Source organism: Coregonus lavaretus, assembly GCF_964263955.1.
Source record: "Coregonus lavaretus genome assembly, chromosome: 7".
NCBI lineage: Eukaryota > Metazoa > Chordata > Actinopteri > Salmoniformes > Salmonidae > Coregonus > Coregonus lavaretus.
The window spans coordinates 478,562-498,137 of record NC_139994.1 but is presented as its reverse complement, the minus strand read 5'-3'; the positions used below and the strand labels follow the sequence as shown (position 1 = coordinate 498,137).

General features: G+C 47.0%; 1 protein-coding gene across 1 annotated transcript; it reads left to right on the top strand.

Moving 5' to 3' along the window:
* The first annotated feature begins 917 nt into the window (after window positions 1-917).
* LOC311131718 (tissue alpha-L-fucosidase-like) lies at window positions 918-16,197 on the top strand. Its single transcript, XM_084164824.1, has 8 exons — window positions 918-1,968; window positions 2,617-2,751; window positions 5,121-5,258; window positions 6,067-6,172; window positions 6,870-7,070; window positions 11,343-11,533; window positions 14,167-14,272; window positions 15,434-16,197. Exons 1-8 carry the CDS (start codon window positions 1,607-1,609, stop codon window positions 15,563-15,565), a joined length of 1,371 nt encoding a protein of 456 aa, XP_084020950.1. The 5' UTR covers window positions 918-1,606; the 3' UTR covers window positions 15,566-16,197.
* Window positions 16,198-19,576: the final 3,379 nt, after the last annotated feature.

Here is a 19,576-nt window from a genome sequence, read left to right as displayed (position 1 = left end):
CAAACCTTCAAGAAAAATCTAATAAATATCAATATTCATGTGGTTTACGCCTACTAGTTGAAGATCCTTGCCTTCATCTTACTGTACATAGACAAGATATGATGCCTTTATGAGTTGAGTCCCTTTACCATCTCTGCCTAGCATCTGCACAATACTAAAATGTCAAATTATATTTGATTCCTGGAGCATTTTAATATCCAATGCTTATTTTTATGAATTATTCAAAACGGTCCACGAATGGCTGCAAAAATCCATAGCCTCACATCATTCGTTTTCAAAGACACAAGTAGGCATATCAGATTTCAAATATGTTTTTACACTGGCAAAATTGGGAACTGGAATAAAATAAGTTGTTCCACTGATGAGATTAAAAGTAAATAGATCAAATCTCAGAATGACAACATTACATAAATCTGCCCCTACACGTAACCAAATTATTTTTTAAAGATTGTTTTATTTCTAGAATCAAACGTACACTTTTGGGTTCACAATCTGACAAAATTATTTTCATAGTTACAACATATTGTAAATCTGCCTGATGCCTTTTCGTTGTCTGAGCCTAAATGCCAATCACCAAAACAACGGGACTAATGCAAGTGTGGATTAAATTGACTGACTTTAGTACATGCTGTCAAAGGTCTGCATTCTGCAACAGATTCATGGATGGGAGTATCAGCAACCTCATTTTGTTGACAACATTGTACATAAAACTGCGCTACCGTGCAGCTCTTTCTCCAGTTGTCGAGCTCAGCAGAGAACGCTCTCTCTCCATTCAGTTCCGCTCTACTCTTTAGGGGCGTTTCTTTAAAACACGCATCCAATCCCCTTGATCCCTCACATAAATAGACCAATAATATGCTTCAATGTGCCGCGGTTCACAGTGCTGTGACAAGACAGGACAATATTTGAGGTTCTGCTCTTGATGTTAAATTGCAGGCGCAGATGCTCCGATTTGAAAACGACTTGAAGCACAGTTGAAAAGTTAACGCGCTGAAAAATAAAAGTAGTATTTTTCAATGCGTGAGAGTTGGCAGCTCTTGGGCAGGGAAAAAAAGTGCTGTTTTATAGCTCATCTCATCATGCTTTGGTTCACATTTTGCCACGAGGCTGAGAGAAGTTTTAACCTACTTTCCTGCAATTCTACACATTTCGCTATCATATGCTGCTGGCTAGCTGGAGCTGGCCTCTGTGCGCGATCGGTAATCCAGATCCGACTACAGGGAACTTCATTATGGCCAAAAAGCGCAGACCGTATTCATTCTAAACAATTGTTTTCGCACAGCTCTACCCGGAATAGTTTTGAACACTAAAGTCATGTGACCACAGTCATGTGATAGTTTAGACCAGTATGATCTACATTTACTGCACATAACGAAACAGTAAAACATTTGTTTCCCATAATGGTTACAGTAGATTATGCCTATAAACCGATATAAAACGTTGCGGTTTAGTTTGATTCTAGATATCACCGCTTGTAGACGCACCAGAAAGACGTCGCCGTCCTGATTCGCACGGAATAAACTCATAGAACTACTACTTCCGAATGATTATTCTATTAACATTGCAACCTTCACATTGATAAAACCTCCATTTTTTTAAAAGAATAATGTTTGCTCAGGCAAGGTGGGTATTTCTCCTGCTCGCCGCTTTGCTGATAGCGATACCAGCAAGCGGGACGCGATACCAAGCGAACTGGGAGAGTTTGGACGCAAGACCGCTTCCTAAATGGTACGACGAAGCCAAGTTCGGGATTTTCGTCCACTGGGGTGTGTTCTCAGTTCCCGGGTTCCAGAGCGAGTGGTTCTGGTGGCATTGGCAAGGCCAAAACCCACCGGACCCGAAGTGTGTTCTGTACATGCAGGAGAACTACCCGCCCGGGTTCAGTTATCCTGACTTCGCTCCCCAGTTCCATGCCCAGTTCTTTGACGCAGATGACTGGGCTGACATATTCGAGGCTTCCGGTGCAAAGTAAGTCTTAGTCAGTTTGTATACCTGTATAGTTCTGTTTATGTTTTTCTGCACACAGGCTACACAGTCTGTAGTGATTTAAAAGCTGTAGTGGGGTATTGAACCAGCAACACTGTCATGGGGAAAGTGCACTACCGCTGTGCCAGAAAGGTCTGGCAGAGGGTGTAGTACAGGAATATAGCCGACAATTTAAAGGCTACAGGTCTTTTCCCAGTTTCTACCAGTCCCCTGTATCTCCAGGTATGTGGTCTCTACCGGTCCCCTGTATCTCCAGGTATGTGGTCTCTACCGGTCCCCTGTATCTCCAGGTATGTGGTCTCTACCGGTCCCCTGTATCTCCAGGTATGTGGTCTCTACCGGTCCCCTGTATCTCCAGGTATGTGGTCTCTACCGGTCCCCTGTATCTCCAGGTATGTGGTCTCTACCGGTCCCCTGTATCTCCAGGTATGTGGTCTCTACCGGTCCCCTGTATCTCCAGGTATGTGGTCTCTAACGGTCCCCTGTATCTCCAGGTATGTGGTCTCTAACGGTCCCCTGTATCTCCAGGTATGTGGTCTCTAACGGTCCCCTGTATCTCCAGGTATGTGGTCCTTAACGGTCCCCTGTATCTCCAGGTATGTGGTCTCTAACGGTCCCCTGTATCTCCAGGTATGTGGTCTTAACAGCGAAGCACCATGAAGGATTCACCACCTGGCCGTCTCCTCACTCCTGGAACTGGAACTCAGTGGACACTGGACCACACAGAGACCTGGTGGGAGACCTGGCAAAGGCTGTACGCAACAGGTAGGCTAAACAAGGCAGCAGTCTGACAACAGAGAGAGAAGGGTTGAAGTTATCAATAGATGCTGATCTGAGGACAGTTTTGCATGTTCTCTCCTAATTGGTTATCGCAATGGGTATTGGGTAGAGTAGGCCTAAGCTTAGGTGTAAGGCACCCAACTACACAACAGAGAATGAAGGGTTATCCAAAGACGCTGATCTGAAGACAGATTTGTATTTTCTCACCAAATTTGTATTGGTTAATGAATTGGGCCATGTTCCCCCTGCTCAGACTTTGCATTGCATCAACCAATAGTTGCATGCGAAGTCCTTGACTGTGCCGCCAGGCACCAGACTGCTATAACATAATGTGGTTAGCTAATACGTAAAATACCTATCCAGGCGTTGTAAGATCTGACTTAGGTAAGGCACCTAGAGACGGGTTGAAACTGTCCATAGACACTGATCTGTGTTCAGTTTTGCATAGTACTGTCCTCTAATTGTTATCGGGGTGATGTATATGGGGAGAGTAAGCTGTAATATGCTTAAATGCATTCTACTGGAGCAGGGGTTGAATGGGAAGACCTCTATATTTGTCATAGATATATTTATATAGGTGTTTGTAATAAGCCCAGGCTTTTAGCTGACAGCAGAGGTAGTTCTATATTCAATCACATGTATTTTATAAAGCCCTTTTTACATCAGCAGTTGTCATAAAGTGCTTTACAGATACCCAGCCTGAAACCCCAACGAGCAAGCAATGCAGAAGTACCGTGACCAGGAACAACTCATAACAATGCCTTTAGGCTCAATGTTGACTTTCAACAGTTCCTTATCCCTCCCAGTATCACCTGCTGTCTTTTGACAGTTCCTTATCCCTTCCAGTATCACCTGCTGTCTTTCAACAGTTCCTTATCCCTCCCAGTATCACCTGCTGTCTTTCAACAGTTCCTTATCCCCCCCAGTATCACCTGCTGTCTTTTGACAGTTCCCTATCCCTCCCAGTATCAGATGCTGTCTTTTGACAGTTCCCTCCCAGTATCAGATGCTGTCTTTTGACAGTTCCCTATCCCTCCCAGTATCACCTGCTGTCTTTTGACAGTTCCCTATCTCTCCCAGTATCAGATGCTGTCTTTTGACAGTTCCCTATCCCTCCCAGTATCAGATGCTGTCTTTTGACAGTTCCCTATCCCTCCCAGTATCACCTGCTGTCTTTTGACAGTTCCCTATGCCTCCCAGTATCAGATGCTGTCTTTTGACAGTTCCCTATCCCTCCCAGTATCACCTGCTGTCTTTTGACAGTTCCCTATCCCTCCCAGTATCAGATGCTGTCTTTTGACAGTTTCCTATCCCTCCCAGTATCAGATGCTGTCTTTTGACAGTTCCCTATCCCTCCCAGTATCAGATGCTGTCTTTTGACAGTTCCCTATCCCTCCCAGTATCAGATGCTGTCTTTTGACAGTTCCCTATCCCTCCCAGTATCAGATGCTGTCTTTTGACAGTTCCCTATCCCTCCCAGTATCACCTGCTGTCTTTTGACAGTTCCCTATCCCTCCCAGTATCAGATGCTGTCTTTTGACAGTTCCCTATCCCTCCCAGTATCAGATGCTGTCTTTTGACAGTTCCCTATCCCTCCCAGTATCAGATGCTGTCTTTTGACAGTTCCCTATCCCTCCCAGTATCAGATGCTGTCTTTTGACAGTTCCCTATCCCTCCCAGTATCAGATGCTGTCTTTTGACAGTTCCCTATCCCTCCCAGTATCAGATGCTGTCTTTTGACAGTTCCCTATCCCTCCCAGTATCACCTGCTGTCTTTTGACAGTTCCCTATCCCTCCCAGTATCAGATGCTGTCTTTTGACAGTTCCCTATCCCTCCCAGTATCAGATGCTGTCTTTTGACAGTTCCCTATCCCTCCCAGTATCAGATGCTGTCTTTTGACAGTTCCCTATCCCTCCCAGTATCAGATGCTGTCTTTTGACAGTTCCCTATCCCTCCCAGTATCACCTGCTGTCTTTTGACAGTTCCCTATCCCTCCTAGTATCAGATGCTGTCTTTTGACAGTTCCCTATCCCTCCCAGTATCAGATGCTGTCTTTTGACAGTTCCCTATCCCTCCCAGTATCAGATGCTGTCTTTTGACAGTTCCCTATCCCTCCCAGTATCAGATGCTGTCTTTTGACAGTTCCCTATCCCTCCCAGTATCAGATGCTGTCTTTTGACAGTTCCCTATCCCTCCCAGTATCACCTGCTGTCTCTTGACAGTTCCCTATCCCTCCCAGTATCAGATGCTGTCTTTTGACAGTTCCCTATCCCTCCCAGTATCAGATGCTGTCTTTTGACAGTTCCCTATCCCTCCCAGTATCACCTGCTGTCCTGTTGTTGTCTGTTCACAGGTCGCTGCACTATGGACTCTATAACTCCCTGTATGAATGGTTCAACCCCCTCTACCTGGCGGACAAAAAGAACAACTTCACAACACAGGACTTTGTCTTGAATAAACTGCTGCCCGAGCTTTATGACATGGTCCTAAGGTAATTTAGGCCAGACTAGGTCTACCGTGAATACTAAAAACATGTTTTTTATTTTATTTTTTATAATGGCTGAGATAGACGTACAATATATTACACTGTGCCTCTATCTCCACCAGATACATGTAGAACAGGGCTAAAGGTCTTACAGCAGTGCTTAGACTACCACATACCACACAAACATACACCACCGTTCAAAAGTTTGGGGTCACTTAGAAATGTCCTTGTTTTTGAAGGAAAAGCAAACATTTTTGTCCATAAAAAAATCGGAAATACAGTGTAGACATTGTTAATGTTGTAAATGGCTATTGTAGCTGGAAACGGCTGATCTTTAACGGAATATCTACATAGGCGTACGGAGGCCCATTATCAGCAACCATCAGTCCTGTGTTCCAATGGCACGTTGTGTTTGCTAATCCAAGTTGATCACTTTAAAAGGCTAATTGATCATTAGAAAACCCTTTTGTAATTATGTTAGCACAGCTGAACACTGTTGTGCTGATTAAAGAAGCAATAAAAATGGCCTTCTTGAGACTAGTTTGGCCTTGAGACTTTCTAGGCAGAGTTGCAAAGAAAAAGCCATATCTCAGACTGGCCAATAAAAAGAAAAGATTAAGATGTCTACACTGAATTTCTGATCAATTTGATGTTATTTCAATGGACAAAAAAATATCGCTTTTCTTTCGAAAACAAGGACATTTCTAAGTGACCCTAAACTTTTGAACGGTAGTGTAGCTGTTGTTCGGAAACACACACATGCGCACACACCCCTACACCCATTTTCCCCACACTGGTCTCTCCTGTGGTCCAGGTACAAACCAGAGCTGATCTGGTCCGATGGGGATTGGGAAGCTCCCGACACCTACTGGAACTCAACAGAATTCCTGGCCTGGCTTTACAACGACAGTCCCGTTAAAGTGAGGACTTCCTACCCATCATAATAATAATAATAATAATAATAATAATAATAATAATATGCCATTTAGCAGACGCTTTTATCCAAAGCGATTTACAGTCATGTGTGCATACATTTTTACGTATGGGTGGTCCCGGGGATCGAACCCACTACCCTGGCGTTACAAGCGCCGTGCTCTACCAGCTGAGCTACAGAGGACCACTAGGGTGCGTCCCAAATGCCACACTATTCCCTACATAGTACACTACTATAGGGGCTCTGGTCAAAAGTAGTGCACTGTAAAGGGAACAGGGTGCCATTTGGAACCCTTTTTAGGGCAGTGTTTACCAAGTCTGGTCCTGGAGAGCTACAGTAGTGGTTGCAGGTTTTCATTCCAACCCAGCACACTTCATTCAGCTAATCAAGGCCTTGATGATTAGTTGAATCAGGTGTTTTAGTGCTAGGCTGCAACAAACACCTCCACACCCTGTAATTTGCATGGGGTACTGATATCCTGAACCAGGGTTGGGGACTGAGGACAACAGATTTTCAGTGTCCAGTCTATGGATGACTTTGAATGAATAACTGCCATGCAATATGTGTGTTATAGTGACTGAATCTGCCTCCTCTGAAAAAGATACCAGTAAACATGCACGTGATCATTTCCTGTCCACTCATTTGTCTCTGATTGGCTGTCATTTTTATCCCCCTCCCTCCAGGACGTGATTGTGACCAATGACAGGTGGGGGGCGGGGTGTTACTGTAAACACGGCGGCTACTATAACTGTGCAGACAAGTACACCCCTGGGGAGCTGCCCAAACACAAGTGGGAGAAGTGTCAGTCGATAGACACACAGTCCTGGGGTTACCGGAGGACCATGAGACTCTCTGAACTGATGGACCTGCCCAGTATCGTACAGGTGAGGGGGAAATCACACACTGCACTGATCCACCCCCGGACACACTCTAGTCACTATGATTGGCCTGCCCAGTGAGGAAAGGACACACGTCTATACTGATCTAAATAGGGTAGTCATCTATACTGATCTAAATGGGACACTCGTCTCTACTGATCTAAATAGGGTAGTCATCTATACTGATCTAAATGGGACACTCGTCTCTACTGATCTAAATAGGGTAGTCGTCTATACTGATCTAAATGGGACACTCGTCTCTACTGATCTAAATAGGGTAGTCATCTATACTGATCTAAATGGGACACTCGTCTCTACTGATCTAAATAGGGTAGTCATCTATACTGATCTAAACAGGGTAGTCATCTATACTGATCTAAACAGGGTAGTCATCTCTACTGATCTAAATAGGGTAGTCATCTATACTGATCTAAATAGGGTAGTCATCTATACTGATCTAAATAGGGTAGTCATCTCTACTGATCTAAATAGGGTAGTCATCTCTACTGATCTAAATAGGGTAGTCATCTATACTGATCTAAATAGGGTAGTCGTCTCTACTGATCTAAACAGGGTAGTCGTCTCTACTGATCTAAATAGGGTAGTCGTCTCTACTGATCTAAACAGGGTAGTCGTCTCTACTGATCTAAACAGGGTAGTCGTCTCTACTGATCTAAACAGGGTAGTCGTCTCTACTGATCTAAATAGGGTAGTCGTCTCTACTGATCTAAATAGGGTAGTCGTCTCTACTGATCTAAACAGGGTAGTCGTCTCTACTGATCTAAATAGGGTAGTCGTCTATACTGATCTAAATAGGGTAGTCATCTATACTGATATAAATAGGGTAGTCATCTCTACTGATCTAAATAGGGTAGTCATCTCTACTGATCTAAATAGGGTAGTCGTCTCTACTGATCTAAACAGGGTAGTCATCTATACTGATCTAAACAGGGTAGTCATCTATACTGATCTAAACAGGGTAGTCATCTCTACTGATCTAAATAGGGTAGTCATCTCTACTGATCTAAATAGGGTAGTCATCTCTACTGATCTAAATAGGGTAGTCATCTCTACTGATCTAAATAGGGTAGTCGTCTCTACTGATCTAAATAGGGTAGTCGTCTCTACTGATCTAAACAGGGTAGTCGTCTATACTGATCTAAATAGGGTAGTCGTCTCTACTGATCTAAATAGGGTAGTCATCTCTACTGATCTAAATAGGGTAGTCATCTCTACTGATCTAAACAGGGTAGTCATCTCTACTGATCTAAACAGGGTAGTCATCTCTACTGATCTAAACAGGGTAGTCATCTCTACTGATCTAAATAGGGTAGTCATCTCTACTGATCTAAATAGGGTAGTCGTCTCTACTGATCTAAACAGGGTAGTCGTCTATACTGATCTAAATAGGGTAGTCATCTCTACTGATCTAAATAGGGTAGTCATCTCTACTGATCTAAACAGGGTAGTCATCTCTACTGATTTAAATAGGGTAGTCATCTCTACTGATCTAAACAGGGTAGTCATCTATACTGATCTAAACAGGGTAGTCATCTCTACTGATCTAAATAGGGTAGTCATCTCTACTGATTTAAATAGGGTAGTCATCTCTACTGATCTAAACAGGGTAGTCATCTATACTGATCTAAATAGGGTAGTCATCTCTACTGATCTAAATAGGGTAGTCATCTCTACTGATCTAAATAGGGTAGTCATCTCTACTGATCTAAACAGGGTAGTCATCAACAGTATTGTGATCACTACATCTGATGGCTTTAAAGCTGATTTCTGCAGCATTAGTAAAAGATTTGAACAATACATGTTTTATGATTTCATTCCTGTGCTGTTTGTAACTACCCTGGTATGTTGGCTAATAACCTGAACCAGTTTGCATGCATTAGTTACAGTGGCTTGCGAAAGTATTCACCCCCCCTTGGCATTTTTCCAATTTTGTTGCCTTACAACCTGGAATTAAAATGGATTTTTTGGGGGGTTTGTATCATTTGATTTACACAACATGCCTACCACTTTGAAGATGCAAAATATTTTTTCTTGTGAAACAAGCTTTGCAGCTCCTTCAGGGTTATCTTTGGTCTCTTTGTTGCCTCTCTGATTAATGCCCTCCTTGCCTGGTCCGTGTGTTTTGGTGGGCGGCCCTCTCTTGGCAGGTTTGTTATGGTGCCATATTCTTTCAATTTTTTTTATAATGGATGTAATGGTGCTCCGTGGGATGTTCAAAGTTTAGGATATTTATTTATAACCCAACCCTGATCTGTACTTCTCCACAACTTTGTCCCTGACCTGTTTGGAGAGCTCCTTGGTCTTCATGGTTCCGCTTGCTTGGTGGTGCCCCTTGCTTAGTGGTGTTGCAGACTCTGGGGCCTTTCAGAACAGGTGTATATATACTTAGATCATGTGACAGATCATGTGACACTTAGATTGCACACAGGTGGACTTTATTTAACTAATTATGTGACTTCGGAAGGTAATTGGTTGCACCAGATCTTATTTAGGGGCTTCATAGCAAAGGGGATGAATACATATGTACGCACCACTTTTCCATTATACATTTTTTTGGAATTTTTTGAAACAAGTTATTTTTTTAAATTTCACTTCACCAATTTGGACTATTTTGTGTATGTCCATTACATGAAATCCAAATAGAAATCCATTTGAATTACAGGTTGTAATGCAACAAAATAGGAAAAACGCCAAGGGGGATGAATACTTTTGCAAGGCACTGTACAGTTTGAAGCTTTTTCTTTAGTGATATACACATACATTATCAAGCATTTCACACGTGTTATCCAGATACTGACTGTTAGCACTTGGTGGTCTATAGCAGCTTCCCACCAGAATGGGCTTTAGGTGAGGCAGATGAACCTGTAGCCATATTACTTCAACAGTATTTAACATGAGATCCTCTCTAAGCTTTACAGGAATGTGGTTCTGAATTTAAACGGCAACACCTCTACCTTTTGGCATTTCTGTATTTTCCGTAGATGTTATAACCATGTATTTCTACCACTGTATCATCAAAGGTATTATCTAAGTGAGTTTCAGAGATAGTCAGAATATGAATGTCATCTGTTACTAGCAAATTTTTTATTTCATGAAACTTGTTTCTTAAGCTACATATGTTAACGTGGGCTATTTTAGCACTTTTCTGGGATGCTTGATTGTTTTCATTGCTTTACTGGGAAGCTTAGCAGAGGTAGATGTGCTCATGTTATTTATGTTAGTGCAGGGTGAGCTGCACACAGTGGACTTCCTACTAGGGCACACCGCCTCAGTGCTAACAGTATAACTCTGGTTCATAGGCACATGATTACTGTATACAATAGCTGTGGGATCAGCAGAGGCATTCAGGGGAGTTAGAGGGACATAAATTAGGGTATTTAGACTGTCTTCCAACGCCCCTGGGATAATGTACATTTGCGGAAGCATTATGACAACTCAGCGACACCATGGTAGGGATTAGCTGAGCTGGGCTTGGGTCATTGATAAGTCATTGTCTCAACGCAGCCTTATAATGCTGTGAAAGGATCCAGGAACCCAAATGATTTGGGTGGATCCCATCCTCCTTATAAAACAAGCTTTTGTTTCCAGAAGGTATCAAAATGGTCAATACATTTTACACCCACAGAGCTCCGATAGTCTCATAGATAGTTAGGGAGGGCTAAAGGTCTGCTGAAATGTTCAATGCCACGATTTAGGGAGGGCACAAAGCCAGATATTATGCAGCGTTTGTTGGTGTCAAGCAGAGACCCAATCAAGCAGAGACCCAATCAAGCAGAGACCCAATCAAGCAGAGACCCAATCAAGCAGAGACCCAATCAGTTCAAGTGGTAGAAACTAGAATAGACAAACTTGGCTGTTTTTAGAGTAAATGAGAACAAACTGAATGTTACAAAAAATACTACAAAACATGAACACCGTCCTAATATTTGCCCTCAGAACTGCCTTAATTCGTTGGGGCGTGGACTCTACAAGGTGTCGAAAGCGTTCCACAGGGATGCTGGCCCATGTTGACTCCAATGCTTCCAACAGTTGTGTCAAATTGGCTGGATGTCCTTTGAGTGGTGGACCATTCTTGATACACACAGGAAACTGTTGAGCATGAAAAACCCAGCAGTGTTGCAGTTCTTGACACATGCTTTGTACACTCTGTATGGTTGCATTGATTAGATATTTAGAAATGCTAGGTTTATGTTAGTGGGACATACATCTTACTACATATGCAGTCTGTCTGGTCCGACGTCATGTTCTCCTCTCCAGGACCTGGTCCAAACAGTGGCCATGGGGGGTAACTACCTGCTGAATGTGGGTCCTACCCCTGATGGTATGATCCCCCCAGTGTTTGAGGAGAGGCTGAGGGGCATGGGGGCCTGGCTGGAGGTCAACGGAGAGGCCATCTACTCCTCCAAACCCTGGAGGATCCAGACCGAGAACGCCACCGTACCTGTCTGGTAGGAGGCAATACAATACAATACAATACAGTCTGGTAGGAGAGGGAGCGGGAGGGAGGAGATGGGGCTTCTAGTGGGGTTTGTCAAGGGATGATGGGGGAAATATTGGATGGAGAGGGATGCAGTGGATGGAGAGGGATGCAGTGGATGGAGAGGGATGGAGAGGGATGCAGTGGATGGAGAGGGATGCAGTGGATGGAGAGGGATGCAGTGGGATGCAGTGGATGGAGAGGGATGCAGTGGATGGAGAGGGATGCAGTGGATGGAGAGGGATGCAGTGGATGGAGAGGGATGGAGAGGGATGCAGTGGATGGTGAGGGATGCAGTGGATGGAGAGGGATGCAGTGGATGGAGAGGGATGGAGAGGGATGCAGTGGATGGAGAGGGATGCAGTGGATGGAGAGGGATGCAGTGGGATGCAGTGGATGGAGAGGGATGCAGTGGATGGAGAGGGATGCAGTGGATGGAGAGGGATGCAGTGGATGGAGAGGGATGGAGAGGGATGCAGTGGATGGAGAGGGATGCAGTGGATGGAGAGGGATGGAGAGGGATGCAGTGGATGGAGAGGGATGGAGAGGGATGCAGGGGATGGAGAGGGATGCAGTGGATAGAGAGGGATGCAGAGGGATGGAGAGGGATGCAGTGGATGGAGAGGGATGCAGTGGATGGAGAGGGATGCAGAGGGATGCAGTGGGATGGAGAGGGATGCAGTGGATGGAGAGGGATGCAGTGGGATGGAGAGGGATGCAGTGGATGGAGAGGGATGCAGTGGATGGAGAGGGATGGAGAGGGATGCAGTGGATGGAGAGGGATGGAGAGGGATGCAGAGGGATGGAGAGGGATGCAGTGGATGGAGAGGGATGCAGTGGATGGAGAGGGATGCAGTGGATGGAGAGGGATGCAGTGGATGGAGAGGGATGCAGTGGGATGGAGAGGGATGCAGTGGATGGAGAGGGATGCAGTGGATGGAGAGGGATGCAGTGGATGCAGAGGGATGCAGTGGATGGAGAGGGATGCAGTGGATGGAGAGGGATGCAGTGGGATGGAGAGGGATGCAGTGGATGGAGAGGGATGCAGTGGATGGAGAGGGATGCAGTGGATGCAGAGGGATGCAGTGGGATGGAGAGGGATGCAGTGGATGGAGAGGGATGGAGAGGGATGCAGTGGATGGAGAGGGATGGAGAGGGATGCAGTGGATTGAGAGGGATGGAGAGGGATGCAGGGGATGGAGAGGGATGCAGTGGATAGAGAGGGATGCAGAGGGATGGAGAGGGATGGAGTGGGATGGAGAGGGATGGAGAGGGATGCAGTGGATGGAGAGGGATGCAGTGGATGGAGAGGGATGCAGAGGGATGGAGTGGGATGCAGAGGGATGCAGTGGATGGAGAGGGATGGAGAGGGATGGAGAGGGATGCAGTGGATGGAGAGGGATGGAGAGGGATGCAGTGGATGGAGAGGGATGGAGAGGGATGGAGAGGGATGCAGAGGGATGGAGAGGGATGGAGAGGGATGCAGTGGATGGAGAGGGATGGAGAGGGATGGAGAGGGATGCAGTGGATGGAGAGGGATGGAGAGGGATGCAGTGGATGGAGAGGGATGGAGAGGGATGCAGTGGATGGAGAGGGATGCAGAGGGATGGAGAGGGATGGAGAGGGATGCAGTGGATGGAGAGGGATGGAGAGGGATGGAGAGGGATGCAGTGGATGGAGAGGGATGGAGAGGGATGCAGTGGATGGAGAGGGATGGAGAGGGATGGAGAGGGATGCAGTGGATGGAGAGGGATGGAGAGGGATGGAGTGGATGGAGAGGGATGGAGTGGGATGCAGTGGATGGAGAGGGATGGAGAGGGATGCAGTGGATGGAGAGGGATGGAGAGGGATGGAGTGGATGGAGAGGGATGGAGAGGGATGCAGTGGGATGGAGAGGGATGGAGAGGGATGCAGTGGATGGAGAGGGATGGAGTGGATGGAGAGGGATGGAGTGGGATGCAGTGGATGGAGAGGGATGGAGAGGGATGCAGTGGATGGAGAGGGATGGAGAGGGATGCAGTGGATGGAGAGGGATGGAGAGGGATGGAGAGGGATGCAGTGGATGGAGAGGGATGGAGTGGGATGGAGAGGGATGGAGAGGGATGCAGTGGATGGAGAGGGATGGAGTGGGATGGAGGGGGATGCAGAGGGATGGAGGGGGATGCAGAGGGATGGAGAGGGATGGAGAGGGATGGAGGGTTTTGTTCCAGCCTGTAGCACATCTGATTCTGAGTCCTCAGGTATCATAAAGTCCTGCTCAGGAAATGAAAACAAAGTAATGTGCTGCTCTCTCGTTCTCCCCCCCTTCTCTCTCTCGTTCTCCCCTCTCTCTCTCTCTCTCTCGCCCCCCTCTCTCTCTCTCTCTTGTTCTCCCCTCTCTCTCTCTTGTTCTCCCCTCTCTCTCTCTCTCTCTCTCTCTTGTTCTCCCCTCTCTCTCTCTCGTTCTCCCCTCTCTCTCTCGTTCTCCCCTCTCTCTCTCTCGTTCTCCCCTCTCTCTCTCTCTCTCTCTCGTTCTTCCCTCTCTCTCTCTCGTTCTTCCCTCTCTCTCTCGTTCTCCCCTCTCTCTCTCATTCTCCCCTCTCTCTCTCCCCTCTCTCTTTGTAGGTACACCTCTAATTCCAAATGCTCCAGTGTGTATGCTGTCTTCACGACGAAACCCACTGTGTACACATTCCACCTGTCTGAACCTATTGCAGCAGAGAGCACCACGGTGAGTGGAGTTGAACCTATTGCAGCAGAGAGCACCACGGTGAGTGGAGTTGAACCTATTGCAGCAGAGAGTACCACGGTGAGTGGAGTTGAACCTATTGCAGCAGAGAGCACCACGGTGAGTGGAGTTGAACCTATTGCAGCAGAGAGCACCACGGTGAGTGGAGTTGAACCTATTGCAGCAGAGAGCACCACGGTGAGTGGAGTTGAACCTATTGCAGCAGAGAGCACCACGGTGAGTGGAGTTGAACCTATTGCAGCAGAGAGCACCACGGTGAGTGGAGTTGAACCTATTGCAGCAGAGAGCACCACGGTGAGTGGAGTTGAACCTATTGCAGCAGAGAGCACCACGGTGAGTGGAGTTGAACCTATTGCAGCAGAGAGCACCACGGTGAGTGGAGTTGAACCTATTGCAGCAGAGAGTACCACGGTGAGTGGAGTTGAACCTATTGCAGCAGAGAGCACCATGGTGAGTGGAGTTGAACCTATTGCAGCAGAGAGCACCACGGTGAGTGGAGTTGAACCTATTGCAGCAGAGAGCACCACGGTGAGTGGAGTTGAACCTATTGCAGCAGAGAGCACCACGGTGAGTGGAGTTGAACCTATTGCAGCAGAGAGCACCACGGTGAGTGGAGTTGAACCTATTGCAGCAGAGAGCACCACGGTGAGTGGAGTTGAACCTATTGCAGCAGAGAGCACCACAGTGAGTGGAGTTGAACCTATTGCAGCAGAGAGCACCACGGTGAGTGGAGTGATGCAGTATTATTTTGATCCACATGGTGTATGTGATGTCAGTTGTTATTATTATTATTATTATTATTATTATTATTATTATTATTATTCCTATAATATATGTAGTGTAGATCTGATCTAGGATCAGGGCCCGTATCCACAACGCATCTCAGTGTATAAACAGCGTAGAAGTGTACATATAATCTTATACGTTATAATCTAAAAGGCAAAACTGATCCTCGATGAGCGCTACCATTCTGAGACCTTTCATACATATGGCCCCAGACTTTATGATGAATAGTTAAAGTGAAGTATTGGCCTAGCCACTGACTTGTGGATCTCTCTCTCTGCTCTCTTCTCTCTCTACTTTCTTCTCTCTCTGCTCTCTGCTCTTCTCTCCCCTGCTCTCTCCCTCTCACCGCTCTCCCAGGTGACATTATTGGGGAGCCTAGAGCCTCTGAGATGGGCTCCTCTCCACCCCCGGGGTCTGATCATCCTCCTCCCTGAGTTACCCCCCACCCCGGCCCAGGCCTGGATCCTCAAACTGGATGGGGTCAAGTGATCTGGGGTGACAACCATCCTCCTGAATAGGCCTTTAGCTACTGGTGAGCACTAAAGGGACTCCACAAGATTTGTTTGAATGAAATTAATAAATTAGGATTTTAAAATGTTGAAAGATTTTTTAGAATGACCCAAAATGAGTGTGATGTGATATTAGTTAGTCTAACTTTTCTTAGGATTTAGAAGTGTAATTGCCGCCATTTTGGCACCAGGATTCAATGATAGAATATAATTAAATGATCAATTCTGTGGGTAATGAATTTAAAACCTATGGGAGAATATTTATGGAACAAACAAGTTGAATCAACGTTGTTTCCATGTAATCAGACAACATTTAACATATTGTACTTAGCTTGCCTTTTTATTGTCATTTTTATTGTCTCAGGGAAAATCTGCCTCTTTTTCCAGTGATTAGTATTTTTTTCCCTACGGTTCTGGGTTTGTGTTTGACTCTGCTGGTTGTTATTAATCTCCAGGGGATGGGATTTTAATGTTTTATGCCTCAATGATTGTTTATTGTTGTCTGTTTTAAATCTGTGGAGGATTCTTTTGGACTTACTCATGGAGATGTATGTTCCTCCCCTGAGGGGTGAAGTTTTATTTGTCAAGCTTCTTATTAAAGATTTACATTTACATCATTTAGCAAGCTTCTTATTAAAGATCTCCTATGATAAAAGAGGGATGAGGCGGGAAGAGAAGGATAAAAGAGGGATGAGGTGGGAAGAGAAGGATAAAAGAGGGATGAGGCGGGAAGAGAAGGATAAAAGGGGTGAGGGGGGGAAGAGAAGGATAAGAGGGATGAGGCGGGAAGAGAAGGATGAGAGGGGTGAGGCGGGAAGAGAAGGATAAAAGAGGGATGAGGCGGGATGAGAGGGGTGAGGCGGGAAGAGAAGGATGAGAGGGGTGAGGCGGGAAGAGAAGGATGAGAGGGGTGAGGCGGGAAGAGAAGGATGAGAGGGGTGAGGCGGGATGAGAGGGGTGAGGCGGTAAGAGAAGGATGAGAGGGGTGAGGGGGGAAGAGAAGGATGAGAGGGGTGAGGCGGGAAGAGAGGGGTGAGGGGGGTGAGGCGGGAAGAGAGGGGTGAGGGGGGAAGAGAAGGATAAGAGGGGTGAGGGGGGAAGAGAAGGATGAGAGGGGTGAGGCGGGAAGAGAAGGATGAGAGGGGTGAGGCGGGAAGAGAAGGATGAGAGGGGTGAGGCGGGAAGAGAAGGATGAGAGGGGTGAGGCGGGAAGAGAAGGATGAGAGGGGTGAGGCGGGAAGAGAAGGATGAGAGGGGTGAGGGGGGAAGAGAAGGATAAGAGGGGTGAGGCGGGAAGAGAAGGATAAGAGGGGTGAGGCGGGAAGAGAAGGATGAGAGGGGTGAGGCGGGAAGAGAGGGGTGAGGCGGTAAGAGAAGGGTGAGGGGGGAAGAGAAGGATAAGAGGGGTGAGGGGGGAAGAGAAGGATAAGAGGGGTGAGGGGGGAAGAGAAGGATAAGAGGGGTGAGGCGGGAAGAGAAGGATGAGAGGGGGGAAGAGAAGGATAAGAGGGGTGAGGCGGGAAGAGAAGGATGAGAGGGGGGAAGAGAAGGATGAGAGGGGTGAGGGGGGAAGAGAAGGATAAGAGGGGTGAGGGGGGAAGAGAAGGATGTGAGGGGGGAAGAGAAGGATGAGAGGGGTGAGGGGGGAAGAGAAGAACATTTTAATTTCTCAGCTGGAGGATCTTTAATTTGCTGTATTAAGGAATTATGATTGACAGATAATGCCTGAAGCCATTTTTGTATGTTTTTTTGAAGGACTGAATAAAGAAATAGTTGATTAACTGAAGTGCTTTCTTAACAGGAGCCAAAAAGAGAGGCACATCTGAAGATGATTAATCTAGCTGTAATGATGATAAGAATGTTTATCCCTGTCTAAATAATACACATCTTAATTCAGTCCAGGCCTGGTTTAAACAATCAAAACTCACAAGAAAAGCTTGCATCCATTTTTATAATCTGAGTCAGCATAATTTGACGTCAACCCAACAGAGTGATTATAAACTCCCCAGGGGATAGCTTGTTCTGATGGGGACGCCTGCTAGATACTGTATGTGTTCCTATCTTTCCTGCTAGCCGTGTGTTTCTCTGTCTCTCACCTGCCAGCTGTGTGTTCCTATCTTTCCTGCTAGCCACGCTCCCCTCTCTCTCTTGCTCTCTCTCACCTGCTCACCGTGAGGTCCTCTCTCTCTCACCCTCACCTGCCAGCTGTGTGTTCCTATCTTTCCTGCTAGCCATGTTCCCATCGCTCTCTTTTAGCTGTGTTCCTTCCTCTCTCATTCTAGCTATTCTTCCCCTCTCTCTCCTTCTAGCTGTTCCTCTCTCTCTCCTGCTAGCTGTGTTCCCTCTCTCCTGCTAGATGTTCCCCTCACTGTCCTGCTAGCTGTTCCACTCTCTCTCCTGCTAGCTGTGTTCCTTCCCCTCTCTCTCCTGCTAGCTGTTCCCCTCTCAGCTGTTCCCCTCTCTCCTGCTAGCTGTTCCACTATCTCTCTCTCTCTCTCTCCTGCTAGCTGTTCCACTATCTCTCTCTCTCTCTCTCCTGCTAGCTGTGTTCCCTCTCTCCTGCTAGCTGTTCCACTATCTCTCTCTCTCTCTCTCCTGCTAGCTGTTCCACTATCTCTCTCTCTCTCTCTCCTGCTAGCTGTGTTCCCTCTCTCCTGCTAGCTGTTCCACTATCTCTCTCTCTCTCTCTCCTGCTAGCTGTGTTCCCTCTCTCCTGCTAGCTGTGTTCCTATCTCTCTCTTTTAAGCTATTCTTCACCTCTCTCTCCTGCTAGCTGTTCCTCTCTCTCTCTCCTGCTAGCTGTTCCTCTCTCTCCTGCTAGCTGATCCTCTCTCTCTCTCTCCTGCTAGCTGATCATCTCTCTCTCTCTCTCCTGCTAACTGTGTCCCTTCCTCTCTCCTAATAGTTGTGTTCCTCCTCTCTCTCCTGCTAGCTGTTCCTCTCTCTCTCCTGCTAGCTGTTCCCCTCGCTGTCCTGCTAGCTGTTCCACTCTCTCTCCTGCTAGCTGTGTTCCTTCCTCTCTCTCTCTCCTGCTAGCTGTTCCACTCTCTCCTGCTAGCTGTGTTCCTTTCCCTCTCTCCTGCTAGCTGTTCCCCTCTCAGCTGTTCCCCTCTCTCTCCTGCTAGCTGTTCCCCTCACTGTCCTGCTAGCTGTTCCACTCTCTCTCCTGCTAGCTGTTCCCCTCACTGTCCTGCTAGCTGTTCCACTCTCTCTCCTGCTAGCTGTGTTCCTTCCCCTCTCTCCTGCTAGCTGTTCCATTATCTCTCTCTCTCCTGCTAGCTGTTCCCCTCTCAGCTGTTCCCCTCTCTCTCCTGCTAGCTGTTCCCCTCTCAGCTGTTCCCCTCTCTCTCCTGCTAGCTGTTCCACTATCTCTCTCTCTCTCTCCTGCTAGCTGTTCCTCTCTCTCTCTCCTGCTAGCTGTTCCTCGCGCTCTCTCCTGCTAGCTGTGTTCCTTTCTCTCTCTCTCTCTCTCCTGCTAACTGTTCCTCTCGCTCTCCTGCTAGCTGTGTTCTTTCCTCTCTCTCTCCTGCTAGCTGTGCCTTCCCCTCTCTCTCCTACTAGCTGTTCCTTCCTCTCTCTCTCCTGCTAGCTGTGCCTTCCCCTCTCTCTCCTACTAGCTGTTCCTTCCCCTCTCTCTCCTACTAGCTGTTCCTTCCCCTCTCTCTCCTACTAGCTGTTCCTTCCCCCCTCTCTCCTGCTAGCTGTGCCTTCCCCTCTCTCTCCTACTAGCTGTTCCTTCCCCCCTCTCTCCTGCTAGCTGTTCCTTCCCCTCTCTCTCCTGCTAGCTGTTCCTTCCCCCCTCTCTCCTGCTAGCGGTACCTTCCCCTCTCTCCTGCTAGCGGTACCTTCCCCTCTCTCTCTTGCTAGCTGTTCTTCTCCCGCTCCCTCTCCTGCTAGTTGTTTATCTCTCCTGCTAGCTGTGTTCCTTCCTTCCCCTCTCTCTCCTGCTAGCTGTGTTCTTTCCTTCCCCTCGCTCTCCTGTTAGCTGTGT

Coding starts and splice junctions, on each gene's coding strand:
- LOC311131718 (XM_084164824.1), top strand. CDS start 1,607: ATGTTTGCTCAGGCAAGGTGGGTATTTCTCCTGCTCGCCGCTTTGCTG. Junction 1,969..2,616: donor TTCGAGGCTTCCGGTGCAAA/GTAAGTCTTAGT, acceptor CTGTATCTCCAG/GTATGTGGTCTTAACAGCGA. Junction 14,273..15,433: donor TTGCAGCAGAGAGCACCACG/GTGAGTGGAGTT, acceptor CCGCTCTCCCAG/GTGACATTATTGGGGAGCCT.